Below are 23,289 nucleotides of genomic sequence, written 5' to 3'. Positions count from 1 at the left end.
GGCATTTTATATGTGGGTAGGGAAATATAAATTAAAACTGCAGTCTTACTACATGATCTAAAGTAAAGTTAACGTCAATTCCTAGATGTTCTAGCTGTGCCACTTATAAAGAAATACTTCATATCAAGGGGGGAAAAACGTACCTTGCTCAAGAAAGTTGAATTCCAGCTCCCTGGTCCCCCAATCGCATTGTTTTTACTGACCACTAGGTAACCCTTCCTTCTGTGCAGAACAGCCATCCACATGTTTGCTATTAGGAAAGGCAATAATTAAAGATGTATGTTCAGAGCTGACTGTTTGTATTCTGCACATTCTTAATTTAATTTGTATTTTTTTTTTTCCTCTTCTTTGTAAAATCCTGTTTGCTGACTTGGTGTTGAGGCTGGAGCTGACTGCCCTGGCCAGCAGTCCAGGCCAGCTTCAGGAGCAATTGCAAAACTTCTGTCCCGGGGGGTGGGGGTGCGGTAGAGGCCATATGTTTTGGGGAGGTGCTGGAGTGAATGAAATCCTTCCTACTCTTTTAAAATCCCTCTTCCTCAGCCAAAGCTGAGTGACATGAAATTGGCTTCAAAAAAGTCCTGTCTTGTAAAGGTCGCATCTTGCCCAAGTAGAAAATGCTCTGGTAGATCCTGTGTAGGTCTGTAATTCTGGAACAAAAGTGCTTGTATAAACACATGTGGCATTGTCGATGAAAGTCAAAACAGCGAAGAGGACAATGGGGAAATTGTTATTAAGGTGACTCATAAATTTTACTAGATCTTTACAGCTTATTTTATTTTGGGAGGTGGTGGTCAGGAAGTTGAGTTTCGTTCATAATACCTTTAACCTCCCCTGCTACCCCCCATCATGAAATGTGTAAAAAAAAATCTCATTATTGGCAAACTCATTATTGGGTGCAGAATTTAAAAGCATTGAGTGTTTCACATGTTTGTGTATGGCTTTGTGCGCTTTTAATCTTGAGATATTTGGATGTCAGCTCACAGTCTTCTCTTTCTGTAGGTCTCACTGGGATGCTGGGTTTGGGCATCGTGGCACCCAATTTAGCCTTTTCCCAGATGGTGACCACTTTTGGCTTGGCCGGCATCGTGGGCTACCACACCGTCTGGGGAGTGACCCCTGCTCTCCACTCACCACTGATGTCTGTGACTAATGCAATCTCAGGTTTGCTTCTCTCTTGTTTTCCCTCATTTTAGGTTTTCATGGGCTTATTCAGCTCTCCAACTGCTTTCAGTGAGGTTTCCAAAGTCTTTGTTTACAAATTGTATGGCTTGGCCTCTGAGGTGGTGGTTCTGGCGGTTTGGGCTCCCAGAGGGGGCGAGGGTGGGGCTAGAAGTGAGGGGCCAAGCAAACGTGTCAGGCCTTCGGGCTGCTCCCATTTCAAGCAGTGCAGAGCCATTGTTCTTTCTTTCAGTTGTAATTTCCTTTAGAGAAAGGTTTCCTCTAAAATCACAGATTCATCTAAACATTCAGCCTAGCAAGTCTGCGGTAAGTAGGCCATGCCTGTCATCAGATTCACTGTGAAGCCTTTGGAACAGGAAACCAAGCTGGCCAGCCAGGGTAGCCGAGCATCGGCCGAGCATCGGACCGGTGCGAGTCTTCGCAGTGGTCCGTGCAGCGTCCACACAGCTGCCCAGGAGCTCTTCTCTTTGGCCCCCAGTGATGCTCAGATCCGAGGAGTGAGAGCCACATTGACCAAGGGTGGGGCCTGCCCTGGCTTGGAAGCCTCGTGCTGCCGGTGCTCTCGCCACAGCTGCCAGCAGCTCTGCAGGGAACCTGGCTAATTCCAAGGGGCCCCGTACTCTGGAAAGCTCAAAGTCATGGCTTTGCCATCATATATTTATAGTTCATGCATAGTTCCTTCCAGTTCAGAAACAGTTTACCCACCCACGGTCCCTTTTTACCTCTTGTCCAAAACATTATTGATTTAGATCTTTACCAGGGGAACAGAGCTAGAAAGTTAAAGGAAGGCCAAATTTTTTGCAGAAGGAGAAAAAGTTTTGTTAACTCTTTGCCCACAGTAGTACTTCAGTGACAATGGTGCGTGAGAACTTTCTCCTTTGTGTCTGTCCATGTGAGATCCTACAGCTGTGACATTTTGTTTGGCCTTGTCTCTGTAACTATTCACCATCTTGATTCTTTCTTCCTAGGGTTGACTGCAGTTGGTGGGTTGGCACTGATGGGAGGACATTTGTATCCTTCCACAACTTCTCAGGGCCTTGCCGCTCTTGCTACGTTTATTTCCTCAGTCAACATTGCAGGTACGATGGCAGTGGTGGTGAGAGAGCCCAGAGTGTTATTAAAAAAAAAAAAATTATTTAAGTAAGCTCTACACCCAGCGTGGGGCTCGAACTCCCAACCCTGAGATCAAGAGTCGCATGCTCTTCTGACTGAGCCAGCCAGGCGCCCCCCTAGAGTGCTATTTTTAATGGAGACATGAGAAGCAAATATAAATCCATATGGAATAGACATTGGGACTTCTTTAGACATTTGGATTTTAAGAATTTAACTATGCCTTTAAACATTGTTTCACTCAGACCATAAATGCTCTCTGTGAAGAAAAATTATTTTGCCCATCTGTAATTTTTAGAAACTATTTGATAAAAGAACACCCCCTCCCTCAGTGCCCCCCAAATAAACAAGCAAAATGATTGTCTTGCTGGAGGTTATTGATTGCATAGTTTTGAATTAAGTTGACTTGTAGCTATCACCATCACATCTGAAAAGGAGTATGCTTTTAGATAAAATTCTAGCCTTTGCCTTGTCCTAGCCTGTGTCTCCGAAACCTGAAAGCCTAGCACATCACTTGTGTCAACTCATTTGATGCTATTTTGTAGCTAAAAATTAGTTAATGCGGCTAAGGAATCTGGTGTCTGTTGATGTGGCATTTTTTTTCTTTTATCACTAGTTATAGGTTTATCCAACAGTATACCCTATTGGAAAAAAATAGTAGCCTTTGATCTTTTGCATTCCCAAGCTGCTTGAATGCCTGTTTGCTTGTAGTCATGCAGAAATAGTTGGTTCTGTACTCCAACTGCAAGTTTTCTTCCTGAATATAGGGTTCCCCACCTTCAATGAAACTGGCTTGAGTGATAGAATAAGTTTTAATTTTGCAGTTCTAAATATATTTTTATCCCTAGGTGATAAAGATGTACTTAAAGTAGAAAAATTGTATTGGTTTAAAAATCATGTTGCTCAAATACCTCTTTCTGTTTCATGTTTACTTTGATAAGGCGGCTTTCTGGTGACCCAGAGAATGCTGGACATGTTCAAGCGTCCCACAGATCCCCCAGAATACAATTACGTGTATCTGCTCCCTGCGGGTACCTTCGTTGGAGGATATCTAGCTGCTCTCTACAGTGGTTATAACATTGAACAAGTAAGAGGCTGTTTTGAGAATTTTTATTTTGCCACCGTGTTTTCTTTCCAACTAGATTTAACATTATCATTACCAAAATTCAGGCTCTATCAAGCAAATACAGTAATACCTCTAGAAACAGCTTGGTCAAATAGAGGATTCCTGTGTAGGGGATAGGACCCTGGATTCTAGAAACAGATTTGCCTGCTACCTGAATGTGCTAACATGGGTTTACCTGTTTGTCCCTCAGTTTTTCGACGTGTAAAAAGTATCAAGAAGGTTATTATGTACCTGGCTGGATTGTTGTAGGGATACAGTGAAATAATCAGTAACAGAATTTGCAATTCTTCTGTTAAATACTGTTAGTCCTTTTCCTACTTACTTTCTTCCCCTACAAATTTAGTGCATCATCTCTTGTAACCAGGAGATGTTATGTCAGTTCATTTAAAAAATACAGCGTAAAAATGAACGTTATATGGAACAACGGAAATAATCAAGTTGAACTTCCAAAGTTCCATGTCTCAATATAATCATAGAGACTCAACTTTGTTCTGAACTCAGTATTTTTTTTTATCACTTTTCAATGCCTATCACGAGATTGCAATTGCTCTGACAGCAGAAAAAATCATGTCTCCCTTGGTTTCTGCCGTTTCCAACATTTCTTACTTGTTGAGTGAACAAAATCTTTTTTGAGAAGAGTTGGAGTGGTATGTCAGAGAGACCCATGTCTGAATCCCAGATTTGCTATTTTCTGATCATGTGACCTTGGAAGAATTATGTAAGCTTTTTAAGCTTTGGTTTGCTCTTTTAAAAAATGAGGATGATGATTCTTTCAACTTGTGTGACTCTCATGGGACTGACTTACGACGTGAGGAAAGTGTATGTTATGGTCCCTGGTATCTACAGCCTCAGGGCTTGGCTCCTTTACAGCGTTTGGTCAGGTCTAGATCCCATCATAACTCTGTTTACATTTAGATACTTTCATATGCATTTGTGCATGCTGTCAAATCCAAAAAGAAACCAATTTACATAAATGGTATAATAACAAGTACAATTTAAGGTATTTAATTTGTTAATATTACTAATGGATAGGAAAATATATTGAAATATTCAAAGAAGAAGTCCAACTGGTCCCTATATTGTCTGAATTTAAAATTGTTTTTAGGAAATCATGTTTCCTCAAGAGAAGTCCTCCCTATGCTAATAGACTGGAAGTTTTGATAGTCTTTCTCTCTCTCTCTCTCTCTCCTCTTCCCTTTCGTTTAAAAAGATCATGTATCTGGGCTCAGGTCTGTGCTGTGTTGGTGCCCTGGCCGGCCTTTCCACCCAGGGAACAGCTCGTCTTGGCAATGCATTGGGCATGATTGGGGTGGCTGGTGGCCTGGCAGCCACCCTCGGAGGCCTAAAACCGTCCCCAGAATTGTTAGCTCAGATGTCTGGAGCCATGGCTTTGGGCGGTACCATTGGTAAGCACTTGGTGGAATTCTGCCTTTATGGGAACACATGCCCATTTTTTAGCTCACTCTTTGGACATTGTTGATCTACTTATTCAATGTGAAATGTTTTAAAATGTTTGTATTTTAATGAGAATGATACCAACTATGACTCTTCACCAAAATAAATACATTATATTAGACACAAAGTTAATTTTATTATTCATAACTTTCTAATTAATTTGTTAGATTTTATTTTCTGTGCTCTTGAGATTACTCATATCTGTTTTTATAAATACTGTGTAAAGGGGGACTTTTGTCCATCTCTTCCCAACTCCATATTTAATGACATGTATTGGTAGCTTGAAATTGACCACAGTGGTTGCATTTACATCATGGAAATCAACAAATGCTACAAATCTGGGTTTCATTTATTGTTTCATTCATTGTCCAGACCTAAGAAAGAGATGGAGAAAATATTAATAACGCAGTTTAAACTTTAACGTGTGCTGTGTCTGCAGCCATTACATTGTGAATCTCACAGAAAATCGAGCAAATATTCTTCCAATATTTGAAAACTATTATCAGAGTCAAGCTGTTGTTCACATTGTTGACAATGAGTGAAGTTCTCACATGTATCTCATTTCACTTTTGTCTTCCTTGTTAATGCAAACAAAAATGTCAGCCAGCATTCCTGTGGGAACTACACTCATTTCCTCAGTTGCAAACACTAGGTTGATGACAGATATGAGTTTGGCAAAAGTCAACGAATGCATTCTGTGAAAGTCAATTGGCAATATGGAGTTTACCACAAAGAGTATCGTATATTTTATTATTTGAAAATTATGTGCTACTTTGTCTCATTAAAAACTCATGTACATATTTATATATGCACATATTTTTATCCCGAGGAGCTGGTGGTTGTATATTTACCAGTATAACAGTAGCTTTAGGCCTCCTTTTATACTTCCCCAGGAAAGCTCTGTGTCCTTTCTTGATAGTCCTTGGAAAGGAACGAAGGAGAATGTGCTGTAGGTTCATGGCAGGAAGACCTTTAGACAAGATCTTAGCGAATATTCTGAGGTGCACCCCTTCTCTATCACCTACCTAGAGCCATGTAGCTCTCTCAGAGTCTCCTCATTTGGACTTTTGTTACCCAGGTATTTGCATTTCTTTACCTTTGGACTTGGTCTCCACCCACCCAGTTGAAAACCCAGGCCTTCCTCATATTCCAGCTGTTTCTTGTGTGCTCAGGAACAAGTGTTGGCTTGTGGAGAAGAGAGCTTGGGTTATTCATGCAGTGGGGAGAATGTTAGGGTTTGCTTGGAGCCTCAAGTAATCTTTTTTTTTTTTTTTTTAAGATTTTATTTATTTATTTGACAGAGATAGAGACAGCCAGCGAGAGAGGGAACACAAGCAGGGGGAGTGGGAGAGGAAGAAGCAGGCTCATAGCGGAAGAGCCTGATGTGGGGCTCGATCCTATAACGCCGGGATCACGCCCTGAGCCGAAGGCAGATGCTTAACCGCTGTGCCACCCAGGCGCCCCTGGAGCCTCAAGTAATCTGAAGTGTTAGGGGAGTATTTGCAGGTTGTGATGGAAGAGGCATGTGTTAGTGTTGTGTGTTTGGGGTTTTGGAGTTGGGCGTGTTGAGAAAACCTACTATTTTCGAAAGGGTATGCATAGCCTTACTTTCTCTATAGTCCCTGTAAGAGAATATTTAGCCCATACTAGGAAGCAGATAAATACTTATTAGGGACAAGGATGGAAACCCTTAAATGTGGTCTTTTTTTAAAGTTGAGGTATAATTGGGGTGTCTGGGTGGCTCAGTCAGTTAAGTGTCTGATTCTTGATTTCAGCACAGGTCATGATCTCAAGGTGGTGAGATTCTCTCTCTCCCTCTCCCTCTGCCCGTTCCCATATGTGTATGTTCTTTCTAAAAATAAACTAAAATAAAATTTAAAAAAAATGAAATAAAATAAATATAATTGACATTATATTAGCTTCAGATGTACAAAATGATTCCATATTTGTATATATTGCTAAATGATCACAATGTTTAGTAAACATCTGTCACCATACACAGTTGCAGAATTTTTTTCTTGTGATGAGAACTTTTAAGATCTCTTCTCTTAGCAACTTTCAAATATGTGATACAGTATTATTAATTATAGTCACTATGCTGTACATTTTATCTCTATGACTTATTTTGTAAATGGAATCCTCACCTATTTTGCCCACCTCTCATCCCCTGTCTCTAGCAACTACCAATCTGTTCTCTGTACCTATGAGCTTGGTTTTTTTTTTTTTTTTAAGATTTTATTTATATATCTGAGAGAGAGTGAGAAAGCGAGTGAGCAGGGGGAGGAGCAGAGGGAGAGGGACAAACAGACTCCCTGCTGATGCAGGGCTCGATCCCACGACCCCGAGATTGTGGCCTGAGCTGAAACCAAGAATTGGACGCCTAACCGACTGAGCCACCCAGGTGCCCTTGTTTGTTGTTTTTTTTTTACTTTTAGACTTCATATATAAGTGAGGTCATACGGTATTTATCTTTCTCGGACTTATTTCACCTAGCATAATACCCTCAAGGTTCATCAATATTATTGCGAATGGCAAGATTTCTGTCTTTTTTTTATGGCTGAATAATATTCAAGTGTTGGCTTGATTGTAATTGCTTCTCCAAGGTCTGTTAAGTTTTAATTTCTCTTTGACCTTCATTTCCCAACAGGATTGACAATTGCCAAACGCATCCAGATTTCTGATTTACCTCAGTTAGTTGCTGCTTTCCACAGCTTAGTGGGCTTGGCAGCCGTGCTTACCTGCATAGCTGAGTACATCATAGAATATCCACATTTTGCCACGGACGCAGCAGCGAACCTCACCAAGGTCGTGGCCTACCTCGGTACTTACATCGGTGGTGTCACGTTTAGTGGCTCTCTTGTTGCTTATGGAAAACTGCAGGGTAAGTGATTCGCATAACAGAGAGGTCAACAGTATTGTTTAGGGGGCTTAAGGGTCTGTTTCCATTTCCGAAAATGGCTTCACGGAGAACCCTTAGGTGAGGAATTTGTACAGCACTCAGACCCCTGCCTCCACATCAGGATTGCTTTCCTTCATTGATCCTCACAGATCCGACAAAGCTTCGAAGCTGTTTCTTCAGCAGGCAGCTGGTGCAGGAAATAAGTGCACAGAACTTTGTGTGGCGGGACTAGTTGACAATTGATAATACATGTGAACAGAACAACATCTTCCTGATCCTTAGTTAGAGATGCCTGTTCACAGAAATGAACTTTATACATTTTCCAGAACAAAGAGAAGCTTGTTGAATAAGTGTGTGTGCTCACCATACGGTGTGTGTGTGTTTTGAACACACACGTTTTACAGCTCTGGCTTGCCATCTCTTGCTGCTGCCGAAGTCAGCCATGAGACTAGAAGTGGGGAAAAAACCCCAAACTTCACAAGAGGCTGTTTTCAGTGTTTTCATGACTAAGTGAGTCTATAGAGAAAACTAGCTTGTGATATAAAAATCTGGTCTTTGCCTCTGAGTAATCAAGCTATTAAAATTAAATAGAGAACTTCCATGAAACTTAAAAATCACAAAAGAACTTCAAGCCTCCAATGCTCTTGTCTCATGCTTTGTTTTCAAAAACAACTAGCAAACCAGGGCTCTGCTCCCTTGGGCTCAGTTGATAGAATCAGAAATGCTAATGTGCTAGGACTCTGTTTTGAAGTTTTAAATAAACGAAACCACACTTAACAACTTCTGTGTTGGTCATACGGGAAAACTGTAATTTTTTAAGATGCTAGGACAAAGAGTAAAGAAATTGTTATGTGATCAAAGTAAAGAACAGTTAAGTCGAGCCATACTTCTCCTACTTTTGTTAACATTTGTTACGTGTAAGAACCCTAATTTGCTTTTATGTTTCAGGACCATTTTTTTTCTTATTCTTATATTTAATTTTGGTAGTTTAGGATTAAATGATGCACACTTAAGAGTGTGTGTGTGAGGGGGAGGAGGGTAATGACACGTGCTAGCTTCTGATTGACTTGCGCTTGGTCCTAGGTATCCTGAAATCCGCCCCTCTCCTGCTCCCCGGAAGGCACTTACTTAATGCAGGCCTGCTGGCTGCTAGTGTGGGTGGGATAATCCCATTCATGATGGACCCTAGCTTCACCACCGGCATTACCTGTCTGGGCTCCGTGTCGGCTCTCTCTGCTGTCATGGTAAGAAGTGAGGGGGTGGAAGCTATCGTCAGTGAGGAACGGGCAGTGTTTTGTTAAGAGCGCGGTCTAACCATACTTCTAGCATTTCAAGACCCTTGATGGAATAAACATGTTTTAGAATGATGTGACATGTTCTTCTTTTTGGAATCTGGAAAATACAGAAAAGTGTAAGAAGACAACCACTCTTTCTCACCACTGAATGGTTCCTTTCAACGTTGCCAGGTGATGTCTTTATTGCTTGGGGCTCTTGTCACTGGATCAATGTGTTGGTGGATGGGAATTTTAAAAAGCCAAGTGTTTCAATTCTTTTCATCAGGTGCCTACTTATTGTGACAAGGCCCACAAAACAGTGCTTTGGGTTTTCTGCGATAAGCGTCAGATACTCCCGGCCCGTTAGTTGCGCTCTCATATAGTGGAAGCTATGATACCAAGTTAAAGAATTATGTAAAATGAGACGCACCTAATAAACCCTGTGTGTTCAGTGGGGGAGCTGAGCGAAGCCTTTCATGATGGGTATGGTCCTCCTCGCCCTCTCTCATTTTCGCAGTTAGTATATTGATACGTACAGTATTCTCTAGTTGTTTATAGGCTACGCCATGTAGCATTTTACTATGTCAGTCAGTGAGGATGCTTTGCAAACAGCTGTTACTCACAGATTCCTTCATGTTTGTCTAGTCTGGAGTCTACATTGTAGACAAGGTTTATGTTTTAGGTTTTTAAAATAATTTGTAGTGCTTAGCACAAAACTAGACATACAGTAATCACTTGTCAAACACATACTGGCTGCTTGATTCAAGATTTACAGTGTTAAAAATGATACTTATGTAATCCTAAGAGGCCTGATTTTGATAGAGAAACTTTAGAAATCTGAAGAGTACGGGGCACCTGGGTGGCTCAGTCGGTTAAGTGTCTGACTCTTGATCTCAGCTCAGGTCATGATCTCAGGGTTGTGAGTTTAAGCCCCATGTTGGGCTCCACACTGGGCATGGAACCTACTTAAAAAAAAAGTCTGAGAATTAACTTAAAATTCTTTTTATGACTACTGACAACCCATTTTTTCCCCCCCGCTTATATAGCACTGATTTTTGTTTTATTTTAAACAAAAGAAAAATGGTTTTGATATTTTTTTTATCCAATAAAACAGAATGTCTCAAAATAAAACCAACAGCATGGAAACGCAAAACATTAAGAATTACTGTTTTTGAGAATAGGCGAATTTGGTATTTAAGAGGTACTTTATGCTTACATGAGAATGAGTAAGATAAAATATTTTGTGGACTGTTTTAATTGCTTTTGACTAAATTAAGTAGTGCATGAATACATTCACATCTTAAACTCAAAATATGTAGGTGTTTGTGGAATGAAAAGCAAAACTCTTTCTCCCATCATTCTTTTTCCTTTCCTGTGTTTAGTGATTTGGGGTTGCACTAGAGAGACTTAGGGTTCTGTTGTATTCCTCCAAAGAGTATTGATCATTATTTTTTATTCATTTGTTTTTGTAGGCAGCTAACTTGGCTGCATTCAGATTTCAAACCTGGCTTCCTTATGATGGGGGCAGCTGAAATCTGTTATTACTTTTTTTCTTAGCAGGTTTGCTTGGAGTCTGCCCACATATGCATAGTTAAAGAGTCAGCCCGAGTTTTGGGCAGAGTTAATACATAGAATTTGGGCCTCCTTCTCTTTAGCTTGCTCCCCTGCAGTTTCCCTTCTCACTTTCTAGCTGCTGTAGTCACCCTAAGTACTATCCTTGGATCTTCAAACTAGCAAGACTGTGGGCTTGTATTTTTTTTTTTTTTTAAAGATTTTATTTATTTATTTGACAGAGAGACAGCCAGCGAGAGAGGGAACACAAGCAGGGGGAGTGGGAGGGGAAGAAGCAGGCTCCAAGCAGAGGAGCCTGATGCGGGGCTCAATCCCAGAACTCCAGGATCATGCCCTGAGCCGAAGGCAGACGCTTAATGACTGAGCCACCCAGGCGCCCCCTGGGCTTGTATTTTGGATTTAGCTGTTTCTCTTGGCACCACGGGGAACCTGTCCTGACGTTAATGCCACAAAAACTGGGAAATTCACTCAGTGCTGTGATTTTTGTTCAAGTGCAGACCCCCTCTCTAGTTTCTGCCTGCTTTTCATCACTGCCTTTTAGGGACTTAGGGATATTTCTAGGGTGGGGGGGAGGTGGTTCAGTGCTTACACTTGTTATATCTGTGGGAGAATTGATCAGACGGGAGGCACTTGGTCATTACCAGCCATGGAGCTTCAAGGTAAATATATTAATTTAAAAACCAGAATGATTAAGAACCAGGATGTCCAGTGTCAGAGGCTTTATTTCTATTTCATTAATTTTGATTTCCGCTTTGGATTTCATCCTAGGGTGTGACTTTGACAGCTGCCATCGGGGGTGCAGATATGCCCGTCGTCATCACTGTGCTGAACAGCTACTCAGGCTGGGCCCTGTGTGCGGAGGGCTTCCTGCTGAACAACAACTTGCTGACCATCGTGGGGGCGCTCATAGGCTCTTCCGGCGCCATCCTGTCCTACATCATGTGTGTGGTAAGAAGCAGGTGTTTGAACGTAAAGGAAATGGTGTTCTGAAAGTAAGGATCTGTTTGTTATTTTATTTGCAGTAAAAAAACGACTATGTCAGTTCTTATTTTTCTTCAGTAGAAATAGCGGAGTATTTCATTTGAATAAATTTGCAAGACTGCTTTTAAAGTCCCCAAGTATAGGTAATTAGGAAAATTAAGCATCAAGATAAAAAACCTGACTCCCTCCATCTGGAGATAAGCACTTAAGATTTTGGTTTATTTCTTTCTATTCTGTTTCTCTATCGCATATCTGTGTATTTACTTGTCTGATCATATTGTATACTGTTTTACGTTTTATTCTTTTCATCTTACTTTAGTCTTGTCATTTTCTTGTTTAAAATGCTTTTTAGATACCATTTTAAGGGACTTCATACAAATCCATCATATGGATATATAAAATTCATTTAAGATTTCCCTAATGCTGTACCTTTTATGTTTGAGTTTTTAATTTTTCTTTGTACATAAATACATCTTTGGCATTTCTGATTTTTGTCTTTGGATTGATTCCTGGAAGTGAAAAAGGTTTGCACATTTTTCTCGGCTCTTCCTACTTATTACCGTGTTGTTTCCTGAGAGCTGGCTCCAATTTATACTCCCACTGGTGATCAATGAGGGTGCCTATCTTGAAGTTCTGTGGTCAGCATGATCTTTTTTAAAAAAGAAAATAAAAAAAATAAAAAAAACCAAATACTTCCTAGCTTCCTATTTGTTTCCAGTTCTCTTCTGGATGGCAAAAAGATATCCTGCAAATAATTAAAGGTTTGACTAGGAAACTTTTTCAAGTGATACTGTTTTCTAAATAATAGTTCTGCATGGCTGTGGAAGGACAAGTGTGCAGCGGAGTCACCTCAGAACATGACTCTACGCAGATTAATCGTTCAGGCGGAGAAAGGATACTTCTTCCACCTCCGTTCCTTTATTATAATATTTAAAAAGCCCCTTATTTTATAACTCAGAGTTCCTCATATGTTTTAATTGAAAATCTCTTTGTAATTTGAATGCTTAAGTTATCTTTTTAGAATAAGAAATTAGTTTTCTTTGGCCATTTTGTTATCTTTTTATAATAAGAAATTAGTTTTCTTTGGCCATTTTGTAGAACAAAGGATTTTATAGCCCCAAGGAAAGGTTTTAAAATGAAATCTCCCAAGTCGTTCAGGGAATTTGGAAAGGAGCAGGTTTGTGTCTCCTATTTGAAAAGTTTCAGGCTTTGGGGTTCTAAAAAATAAATGTTTATAAAGAAGGAAAATTTATTCAGTTGCATTAGAAATCGTTTTCCCTAGTGCAATTGCTGGATCATAGGGTAGCTCAATTTTTAACTTTTTAAGGGACCTCCACACTGTTTTCCAGAGTGGCTGTATATAACAAAATAAAAATTATTAAAAAAAAAAAAGAAATAGTTTTCTCTAAAAATGGACTTTAAAAAAAAAAGTTTTTTGTTTTAATTCCAGTGTAGTTAACATACAGTGTTATATTAGGTTTGGGTGTATAATATAGTGACTCAACAATTCTATACATTACTCAGTGCTCATCATGGTAAGTGCGCTCTTTAATCCCCATCACCTATTTCACGCATCCCCCCAATGCATCTCCACTCTGGTAACCATCAGCTCCTTGTAAGTCTATTTCTTGGTTCGTGTCTCCTTCTTCCTTTGTTCGTTTGTTTTGTTACTTAAATTCCACATATGAATGGAATCGTATGTGTTTGTCTTTTTCTGACTTATTTCACTTAGCGTCTAAAAATGAACTTTTAGACCCTTAGACTTTTCTTCAGTTGGTGAATTTGAATGACCAGCAGGGGGCAGCAGAGTCTCATTATTACTTAAATTTGTGGTTAGTCAAAATTCTGATTTTAAAATTAAATGAGAGGATTTGAATTTTAACAAAGCCAGTGGCATCCTGATATGGGGAGAGGTGAGGACCGGTGTCTAGTTCTTGGAGTGTCATCACAGGTGCCTTCTTGCCCGTAGTGTTTTTTTCTTGGTTTTACTAAGGTTCTCAGATATATCAATAGTATATCCCAAATTCGTGTGTGCCTTTTTTAGTTCCTCCCCCCTTCCTCTTCATCTAGTTTCTTTTATTATTCTTGGTTATAGTAACTACAGAAACTTACAGTAGCAGTTCTATGACAGTAACTAGAATAAGGTAGTAAGAGGCACTTGTTGAAAATACTTTTTTCTGTGTGTACCTCTATAATTATATCATCTTTCTCTTATTCTTTCCTTTCATATTTCTCGATCTGTTTTCTGTATTTCTTTTCTTTTCTTTTTTTTTTTTTTTTTCTATTTCTACCGCTTCAGGCATGCTGTTTACTGGCAACATAGCATGGCTATTGTTTATTCCTGTACTCTGTAGTAAAGGATTCTTGTAGCTGTCTGTGACCATACGTGTCACACTGGATCAGATGGATGTTCTGTTTATAATAGCAACTTGTATTAATTTGGATTCAAAGACAGTTGAAGCTTTAATTTTTTTAAAAAAATGCTATTCAATCATAAAAGGTGTTTAATGTGGGGAAATTTGGAAGAAAGTGGAAGAGGATAAATAAATCATTTGTAATGCCATTACCACTTAACTCTTAAAATTTAATATTCTAACTCCAGTCTTTTTTCGTAAGCATATGTTCAAACATATCCTGCTTTGTTTAATTCTCACACTAATAATTAGTTTGTGCATTTTGATTATTTTTGTAGGAATGGAGTAGGGGCTTTTGGTTGGCTGTCGATATCGATGAATTGATTTCCACAAAGGACTCTCCAGTCTGAGCTCTCACCAGTGATGCGTGGGGTGCTTGTTTTCCTGCACACTCTCCCTTCCTTCATCTTATTACAAAACAAACAAGGCAACAGCAAACTCTGGCCTGCTGTATTTTTCAATTTTGAAGATAGAAATTTTCTTTCCTTCTAAGTTGCCCTGATTTCTGACTTTTCACATTAATCTTCATTGATTCTTGGCTTGTGCTTCTTTATTATAAGAAATTGTTTCTTCATAGCTGTTGCTTTAGCAGCTCAGAGTGGTTCATAATAATAATAAAAATGAAATAGCCACGTGTAATTGAGCATAGAAGTAGACATTAACATACTGTAGGCATTAATGCTGGGTGCTTTACAAATATTAGCTCATTTGATCCCCACACTAATTCTGGAGGTAGGAAATATTATTCTCATTTTACAAGGAAGGTATTTTAAGATGCCGTCGATTATTTGCCTTTGTGTTTATGGAGGCTGACCGAGCACCTGGCACACTCATATGAGTATAATAATTATTACACGAACATTAGATGAATATCTTATTTGTTTGCTCATTTCATATTTTGGAATCTTCTCTGGATACGTTATGACAACAGATGTACTGCCATATATCAGTATCTGTTGATAATACTAGTGTGTTTAGCTTCGTTATTTTATTATTTATTGAAGAAACACGCAAGTCCAAACCAGAACAGAGTGGTTTTATTATGTGAGACGGAATGGAATGCTCCCCGAGTGGCTAATCAGTAATCCCTAAAATTGAATTTTTGTTCTGACAAAAAATTCTTTTGGGTGTCTTCTTAGCCGCATGCTGTGGTTATACAATATCCAGTATGAAACTGAAAAATGTCAATAGTGTCCAGACAACTAGCTCAAATGAATAATTTACTTTATGCCTAGGTGTCATATAGACATTAACCTCTTCATGATTTTACTGTCCATTTACTTGAGATAATGTCCAAATTGCCTGGGAAATAGAGGGCTTGCAAAAATGGGACAGCATTTTCAAACTGAATTTTCTTTTTTCTTTTTCTTTTTTTTTTTAAAGATTTTATTTATGTGACAGAGAGACAGCCAGCAAGAGAGGGAACACAGCAGGGAAGTGGGAGAGGAAGAAGCAGGCTCCCAGCAGAGGAGCCCCATGTGGGACTTGATCCCGGAATGCTGGGATCACGCCCTGAGCCGAAGGCAGACGCCCAACGACTGCGCTGCCCAGGCACCCCTCAAACTGAATTTTCTGATTTTTGCACTTTGTTACTTGTTTCCAAATGAAAATAGAACAGAACGAAGTGGATCAAAGCCAAACCAATAATAATTTTTTTTTTTTTTTGCTTTGCAGTCAATTATTCAGCACCCACAAAGCATTGAGATGAGAGATGATAGTAAATAGAGTATATGTTATTATTGCTTTGGTTTTGTCTTATTTTATGACCTTTCCTTTGTTTTAAGATTTTTTTCTTAGAGTTTGCTTGGAATTATGTGAATTAAGGGTCTCTTTAATGTAGCATACAATTTTCATTATAGGGCTTACTAACTTAAAAGAAACAGTCTTGGACAGTGTTGCGAATACTTTGTCTTGGAAGCTGGGAACTCCTCAATCTGTGGATCAGTGGTCACAGGATAGTCTCATTAATCACTTAAGCAAGCAAAAAAAAAAAAAAAAAAAAAAAAACCCAGAACAAAGTCCTAAACCCTAAACATTTGTTGAAAATATGATGTTGCAATGGTAAATTCAGAGATGAAAAATAATTTAGTTTTTAAGAGACCACATGGAATCAGCTTAATGCTGATATAATTGTGGATATGTGTTCAACAAGTTGACTTTGATTGTTAAACTACTGTGTGGTTCCCTTTTTTTCTCCCAAAGATGCCTTTAGAATAGTGGGTAAACATTAATTAAATGTCCTCAGAAATTCTTTTCTTCTCCATTCAGTTTTATAGGGAGAGAAGAATGGTTCCTTTTATTTTTATTTATTTATTTACTTATTTAAAAGCTTTTGTTTAAAACCTAGTTAGTTAACATACAGTGCAATATTGGTTTTGGGAGTAGAATTCAGTGAGTCATTATTTATGGACAACACCCAGTGCTCATCACAAGTGCCCTCCTTAATCCCCATCACCCATCTGGCCCATTTCCCACCCACCTCCCTCCATCAACCCTCAATTTGTTCTCTATCGTTAAGAGTCTTTTATGGCTTGTTTCCTTCTCTCTTTTTTTTCTTTTTCTCCTTCCCCTATGTTCATCTGTTTTGTTTCTTAAATTCCACATATGAGTGAAATTATATGATATTTGTCTTTCTCTGACTTATTTCGTTTAGCAGTATGCCCTGTAGATCCATCCATGTTGTTGCAAATGACAAGATTTCATTCTTTTTGATGGCTGAGTAATATTCCATTGTATATATGTACCACAACTTTTTTATCCATTCATCAGTTGATGGACACTTGGGCTCTCTCCATAGTTTGGCTATTGTAGACATTGCTGCTGGAGGTGGTAATGTCCCTTCGAATCTGTATTTCTTGTATAGAATGGTTCCTTTTAAGCCAAGTTAGAATAAAGTGGTCATATCCTTGTACATCTGTCCCTCTACATCATGTCCCTCTGTCATCTGTCCCTCTGCAGGACTGTGTGATGCAGGTGATGGAGCCACATTGTGGGTTTTTAAAAGAAGTTATCTATAACAGAAATATGTGAATGTCTGAAATAGTCCTTTGAATCAGTTTTTAAGGCAAACATTTGGTAGAACATATTTCTGGTAATTTAATTTTAGAATCTCCTAATTCAAAACTAGAAAGGATTTATCAGAATCAACAAATGTTGAATGTTTGGAAGTCTCAGGTATGGCTATTTGGATTTGTAGTAGAACTTGGATTTAAGTATAGGAGGTTGGGTTAAGAATTTGAATCTTCATGTCAGATTGGGACTATATACCTAATTAAAAGCCTTATTGATTTTTCTCTGATCCTCTTATCTGTTCATAAATACATAAAAGTATTCTAAAGGTATTAATTTTGTATGTAATAATCTTAGACCAGTTTACTGGAGTTTGGGCTCTGTAGAGTGTGAATGTTGTGTCTGAGAAATGAACTTCAGCCGAAAGGACAACTTAAAAAATTCTGACAGTATTTTGATCCATCATCTTTATGTTACTGATATGCTGCCTTTCATCAGGTATGGCTCTTTGTTCATCTTCTCTGCTCCTTTTCTCTCCCTGACTCCACCTCTGTCCCACTTCCGCAGTGTATGTCCATGTCTCCACTAAGATGGTAGCAGGCTGGGCTGTCTTTGGATGGATGGTCATGATTTTTCTTCTCCCAGTGTGTTGTCACTGAAAATCTTCAGGTGCTTTTTGTTCTTTAGTAATAAAGTATTGTCTTTTTTAATTTTTAAAGTGATAGATTGACACGTATATAGCTTTTACACGGTATAAACAATGGATCAATGACATGTTTTTTATAGTCCTTAAAATTGTGTTTAATAATTTTTCGTAATTTTTTCTGAAGTGAGAAATCCAGTTGTGATCCTGTAAAATGACTGCTTTCTTCACGTACAGTGATTTGAAATCTTAAAAGGCATTTGGTTACCCAAATCATCTAGCTTCTTGTCTTGTCTTTTACCACCCCAGCTCCAGAGGTCTACAGAGGAACTGTTTTAGAAACCACACACGCCACTGTCACGTTTCAGTTGTCGAGTTTGTGTGGCACATTATTGGATGATTCTAAATGAGCATGAATTCCTCTGATTTTTTTCCCGAGATTATTTTTCCAGTTAAAAGGGCAGGTGTAAGTTTTAATGAAACAGTGTATGAACTTACTCATCTGCCTTTTTGGAAGTAAATATTTTAGGAGCCTAATGATGAATCCAGTCACTTCTGTTACAGCTTCCTGGAGCTCTGTGCAGTTGATTTGGAAAATGAGACCGTATCAACTCCCACATTTCTTTTTTTCTTGAAGACAGAGGGCAGCAGACTTCTAAATGCTGTGGATTGCTCTCCTTTAATTTCTCCTTGTTGCCTCTTGACAGCTTGCAGCTGGTTGCAGGATTCGCCTAACACATTTGTAGTCACCTTGTAAGCTCTCATAGATCCCATTCTCTTTTATTCTGGTGAAATACATGTGAATATGGAAGTAGAACTTGCTTAATCAGTACACGGACAGTAATAATCGGACTTGAATTTTTCATTAATTTCTTAATGTGATTGGTATTTTTCCATTAAATTCTTTTTTAAAATTAACTTTTACTGAAAATAATCTATGTACAGTTGACTTTATAGATGTGATCTGTGTGATGACATAGATCCTGTAGATTTTTTAGATGATCAAGTAAACCTCTTAAAATCATTATGAATATCATATAACACAGGATTCATACCTCTTTCAAAAAGTTACGTGGATTAAACTCTCACAGCTATAATTTTTCTCTCCAGGCAATGAATCGTTCCCTGGCTAACGTGATTCTTGGAGGCTATGGTACCACTTCAACAGCTGGTGGAAAACCCATGGAAATTTCTGGCACACATACAGAAATCAACCTTGACAATGCAATTGACATGATTCGAGAAGCTAATAACATTATTATTACTCCAGGTAAAAAAAAAAAAAAGAAAGAAAAAAGCAAACAACCTATAATAGCTGTTGGAATTGATTATGTTAATACAGTTTCTTATAGTAGGAAAAAATTGAATTGGAATGTACTCATTTTTGAAAATGTAATCGAAACATAGAAGCAATCCCATGATTACCAAAAATGTTGAGAATCCTCAGCTTAGGTTACTATTTCAGGGATAACATAGTGATTTTACAAATTGATGTGGTACCTTCTCACCATGTCTTTCTGTGATTCTGTACACATATTTTAGTCATCTTTGAGTTTTGGTGGTTTTTTTCCTCATTGATAGTTTTTGGAATTATTGTCAATATTAAATTAGATATAGTATATGAAAGTATCTAGACTTAGTGAATGCTAGTGTTAATCTCTTTCTTTTCAGAATATTTAAAAAACCAATAAGAATCATGTAGTTTCCAATAAGATGAGGTAACATGGCCTAATACTAACATGGTCTGGCAGTGACACCACCTCACTTTTGTTCTTAATTTTGCTCTATTGACATGACATTGATCAAGTCATTTCATCTCCCAGACTCAATTCCCTAATTTTCTGAGGGTTAGCTCCATTTTTCTTTAATCATACCACAGAATGCTGTGATATTACAGGTAATATATTGGGTTCAGATTAAGATTTTAACTCTATCATGTTATCATAAGAGTTTTCTATAAAGGAAATCTATTGATTTGACATGTGGGTGGTTTGCTGGTTCGTTATATGCTAAGATGAAAATAACAAACACTAGCAGAATTGAATGTTCAGGTGCAACCCTTCTCAGTTGGGGCAGTGTCGTTTTCTAGAGGCATTTGAAACATGTGGATTTGGGTTTTTGTCTCACTGTCCACTCGTGTGTGGGAGCAGACACACTAAATATGTTGTATTGCTTGGGACATTCCTGCATCATGAATGGTCTCACCCAAGGTGGCATTAGTGTTACCTGGTGAGAAACACACCTGGAATGTAGAGGTGGAAAGATGTAAAGGACACACTCTTTTCCCTTTAGACATTTTCCATCTAGGGAAGAAGTCAGATCAATAAATTATGCAAGGTAGGTTATGATAAGGGCTAAACTGGACTGTGTAGAAACACTTTCTTGTTAATCATGAGGAACCCAAGATGGATTGTCAGGAAGTGAGGGATTGTTTTGGGCCTTGAGGATAGATGGTGTTGGGAGTGGGGAAAGGAGAGGGAACAGCCTGAAGAGAGACTTGGTTTTTGGAAATCTGGGGGTAGAAAATCGGGGACAGTGTGATTGATTGTACAGGGTTAGTGGACAGAATGTAGGGTCAAAGGAGAAGGAAGAGGACTGCAATTTGTGGTCATACCTGTAATAACATCAGAAATAGGGAGCACTTTTGGGTTTTTTTGGCAGGGGAGGAAATTTTTGAGTTCTTTTTAGGAGACGTTAGATTTGAGGTGGAGATAGTACAATGGACATGCCATCTGGAGGTCAAAGGACAGGCTGAGCCTGGACACAGATTGGGAGTCATCAGATGGTTGTCGAAGCCATAGGGACAGGCTGAGACTTTCCAAGGAAAGTGTGAGGGGCAAAGCCAAGGCCCTGGGGAGTTTCATTGTTAAAGGGGAACAGAAGGAGATCTATTCAAGGATATCAAGGAAGAATAGTAACAAAGTGAGGAGGGGAACCAGGGAACTGCAGTCTTCTCAAAACCAAGTATGCCATGTGTGCATACACAAGTGTGTGTGTGGTGTGGTGTGTGGGGAGGGAGTGCCCAGCAGTATCAGGCAATGCAGAAGATTGAGGAGGGACCATTTGATTTTGAATTTGAAATTTAGGCCAATATTTTAGAAAGTCCAGAAGTTTGCTTTCATTTCTCGTCCTGTTAACGGATTGCCTTGTTTTGGCATAAAAATCTGTTTTGATCAAGGGAGAAATTATTGTTCATAAGATTTCACAATAAAAATCATGCTCTTCTGTGTGCTTCGCGTTCTTTGCAGGCTACGGGCTCTGTGCCGCCAAAGCGCAGTACCCCATCGCCGACTTGGTGAAGATGCTCTCGGAACAGGGCAAGAAAGTCAGGTCAGTGCGTGCAGCGCAGGGTTTGCGGGTGGTGTGTGTGACAGAAAAGGAAAAGCGATGACTTGCGTTTAGATGATTTTCCTGCAGTGGAGTTTTACCTATGTAATCACAGGTAAAGAAACTGAGTTGTAAAAAACCCTGTTCTAGCCTTAGTCTGGCTATCTTGTTCCGCTGTCTCTCATAATCACAGAACCTAAATACAGGCTCATTTTAGAAAGGAAAACTGTATTACCCTGAATTCCAGGATTTTTATTAATGGGGAAAAACAGAAGTCCTGTTTTGGTTGGATTTGGGGAAGGAGGTCGGATAAAGCATTAGAACCATATCAAGTTGTCGCTTTTTGGTTTCTGGTGTTCACACTGACTAAAGAAAAGTACCTCAAATGAGAGATCTCTGATGAAGAGTGAGTGAGGCCTGGTGGTGACGCTGGGGCCTGGTTAACGTCTGACTGGGTTGGCTCTCCTGTTCTCCCATGGAAAAGACGGGTGCAGATGTCCTTTTCCTAACGCCGTACACTTTTTGAAATAAGAATCAGGGCAGTAGCTGTGCCTGCTCCTTGGCGTTGGGGCACTAGACTCTGCTCTTGGGAGGACCTTGAGCACAGCGGAGAAGTGGAGGACTCTGCATTTCCGGATTATTCCCCCTGACCTTGGATAAAGGGTTTGAGGGATGTAAAGATGGCATCAGTGGGTGACAGACCCCTGCAGTACTTGCATCCGTCCCGTGCACCTTTGGATCCCTGCTCTGGAACTCTGCTTTCAGGAGTCAGTGACGGGACCATCTGGAGTTGTCCCTGGGAGTAGATACCTGCTGACTCTTTGCCAGAAAAGCTGGTTCTCTTGCAGTTTCACTGACAGGGTACCATAAGTCAGAGAGACAGGATAACTCTATTATTAAATAAAATTCGTTTGTTCACCAGAATGTTAATGTATGTTGACAAAACTGTTAATGTCTATTAATGAAAATTCCTTTTAGACGTCTATCTTACACTTTTTCTAGGGCAGATGATAAGAAAATAAGCTCAACCATGTGCCCAGAACTAGTCAGAGTGTCTGTGCAAGACTGGGTGCAGAATCCTGAATGTTCCAGCTATTAATAGTGGTGAAGAGACTTACATGATGAAATAAGTGGATCTGACATTTAATTTTTTAAAGATTTACTTCTTTATTTATTTGAGAGAGAGAGAGCACGAGTGGGAGGGGCAGAGGGGAGGGAGAGAGAATCTCAAGCAGACTCCCCACTGAGTGCAGAGCCTGACACGGGGCTCGATCTCACGACCCCGAGATCATGGCTCTGAGATCAGGGCCCTGAGATTATGACCTGAGCCAAAACCAGGAGTCTGGCACTTAACTGACTGAGCCGCCCAGGTGCCTCAAGTGGATTTAACATTTTAGTATCAGCTGCACTTTTCTCTCTTCCTTCCTTCCCTCTCTCACTCCTTCCCCACTCTGCCTTCCTGTGATCCATAGTTAGTGGTTTTCATAGAGAGTCAAAATACTGTTTTGTGGTAGGACCAGCTTTTCTGTGATGTAGATGTTTCCATGTTTAGTATAATCTTAGAAAACAAGATAGAGGATGAGAAAAATCATCGACTTCACTGACTTGTTTTTTTTTTTTTTTAAGGATTTTATTTACTTATTTAAGAGAGAGCAAGTGCATGAGAAAGAGTGCGAGAGCATGAGCAGGGGGAGAGGGAGAAGCAGGCTCCCTGCTGAGCAGGGAGCCTGATGGGGGGCTCAATCCCAGGACCCTGAGATCATGAGCTGAGCTGAAGGCAGATGCTTAACCAACAGCCGCCCAGGTGCCCCCCTGACTTTGTTTTTTGATTCACATATGAAGTCTCATTTTGGTCACCATTGCCCATTTTCTTACCCGGTATTGTACGGGGCTGCCCTTTTAATCGTAGGCTTGCCACTTAAAGCATTGCAGACCTACATAAGGAAAGGATGTGTTAAAGAATCTTTTATGATTTTCCTAAAAAGAAGTTGTTTTTCTTTATTCAGTCCACATGTGAGAAGTCTGAAGTATTAGTAATGCCTTCTATCACCACACATATTTAGGACATGAGTGGCAGTCTTAATGAAGTAGAGAAAGATGGCTTTCCCATCTTAGTTATCCTCTGGGAAGGGAATGATTGATCTGACATCCCTCTCTTATTACCCATTGACCAGCCTATGTTAGCCAGACATCTTGGAAAATCAGTTCAGGGTGAGGTGGATGCAAAGTTGGGGAGCATCATGACTGTAGGGTAGCTTGACGAAAGCAGGATGTGAGGGGAAAGGAATAAGAGGGATGGA

The 23,289-nt window shown here is 39.5% G+C and overlaps 1 protein-coding gene across 4 annotated transcripts in view; it reads left to right on the top strand.

Moving 5' to 3' along the window:
* Positions 1 to 23,289, top strand: part of NNT (nicotinamide nucleotide transhydrogenase) — an 87,657-nt gene that overhangs the window by 45,914 nt on the left and 18,454 nt on the right. For all 4 annotated transcript variants that reach the window (XM_045787395.2, XM_045787396.2, XM_045787394.2 and 1 more), the window contains exons 11-19: positions 1,000 to 1,161; positions 2,148 to 2,258; positions 3,231 to 3,376; positions 4,626 to 4,821; positions 7,518 to 7,751; positions 8,853 to 9,013; positions 11,384 to 11,563; positions 18,773 to 18,932; positions 20,911 to 20,992. In XM_045787395.2, coding sequence (XP_045643351.1) covers positions 1,000 to 1,161; positions 2,148 to 2,258; positions 3,231 to 3,376; positions 4,626 to 4,821; positions 7,518 to 7,751; positions 8,853 to 9,013; positions 11,384 to 11,563; positions 18,773 to 18,932; positions 20,911 to 20,992 — 1,432 coding nt within the window. The remainder of the gene's footprint in view (positions 1 to 999; positions 1,162 to 2,147; positions 2,259 to 3,230; positions 3,377 to 4,625; positions 4,822 to 7,517; positions 7,752 to 8,852; positions 9,014 to 11,383; positions 11,564 to 18,772; positions 18,933 to 20,910; positions 20,993 to 23,289) is intronic.

This window comes from Ursus americanus, chromosome 15 (genome assembly GCF_024610735.1).
Source record: "Ursus americanus isolate L20-20 chromosome 15, mUrsAme1.1.p, whole genome shotgun sequence".
In the NCBI taxonomy this organism is placed as follows: domain Eukaryota; kingdom Metazoa; phylum Chordata; class Mammalia; order Carnivora; family Ursidae; genus Ursus; species Ursus americanus.
The sequence above is the reverse complement of the archived record's forward strand: the minus strand, read 5'-3'. Positions and strand labels throughout refer to the sequence as shown.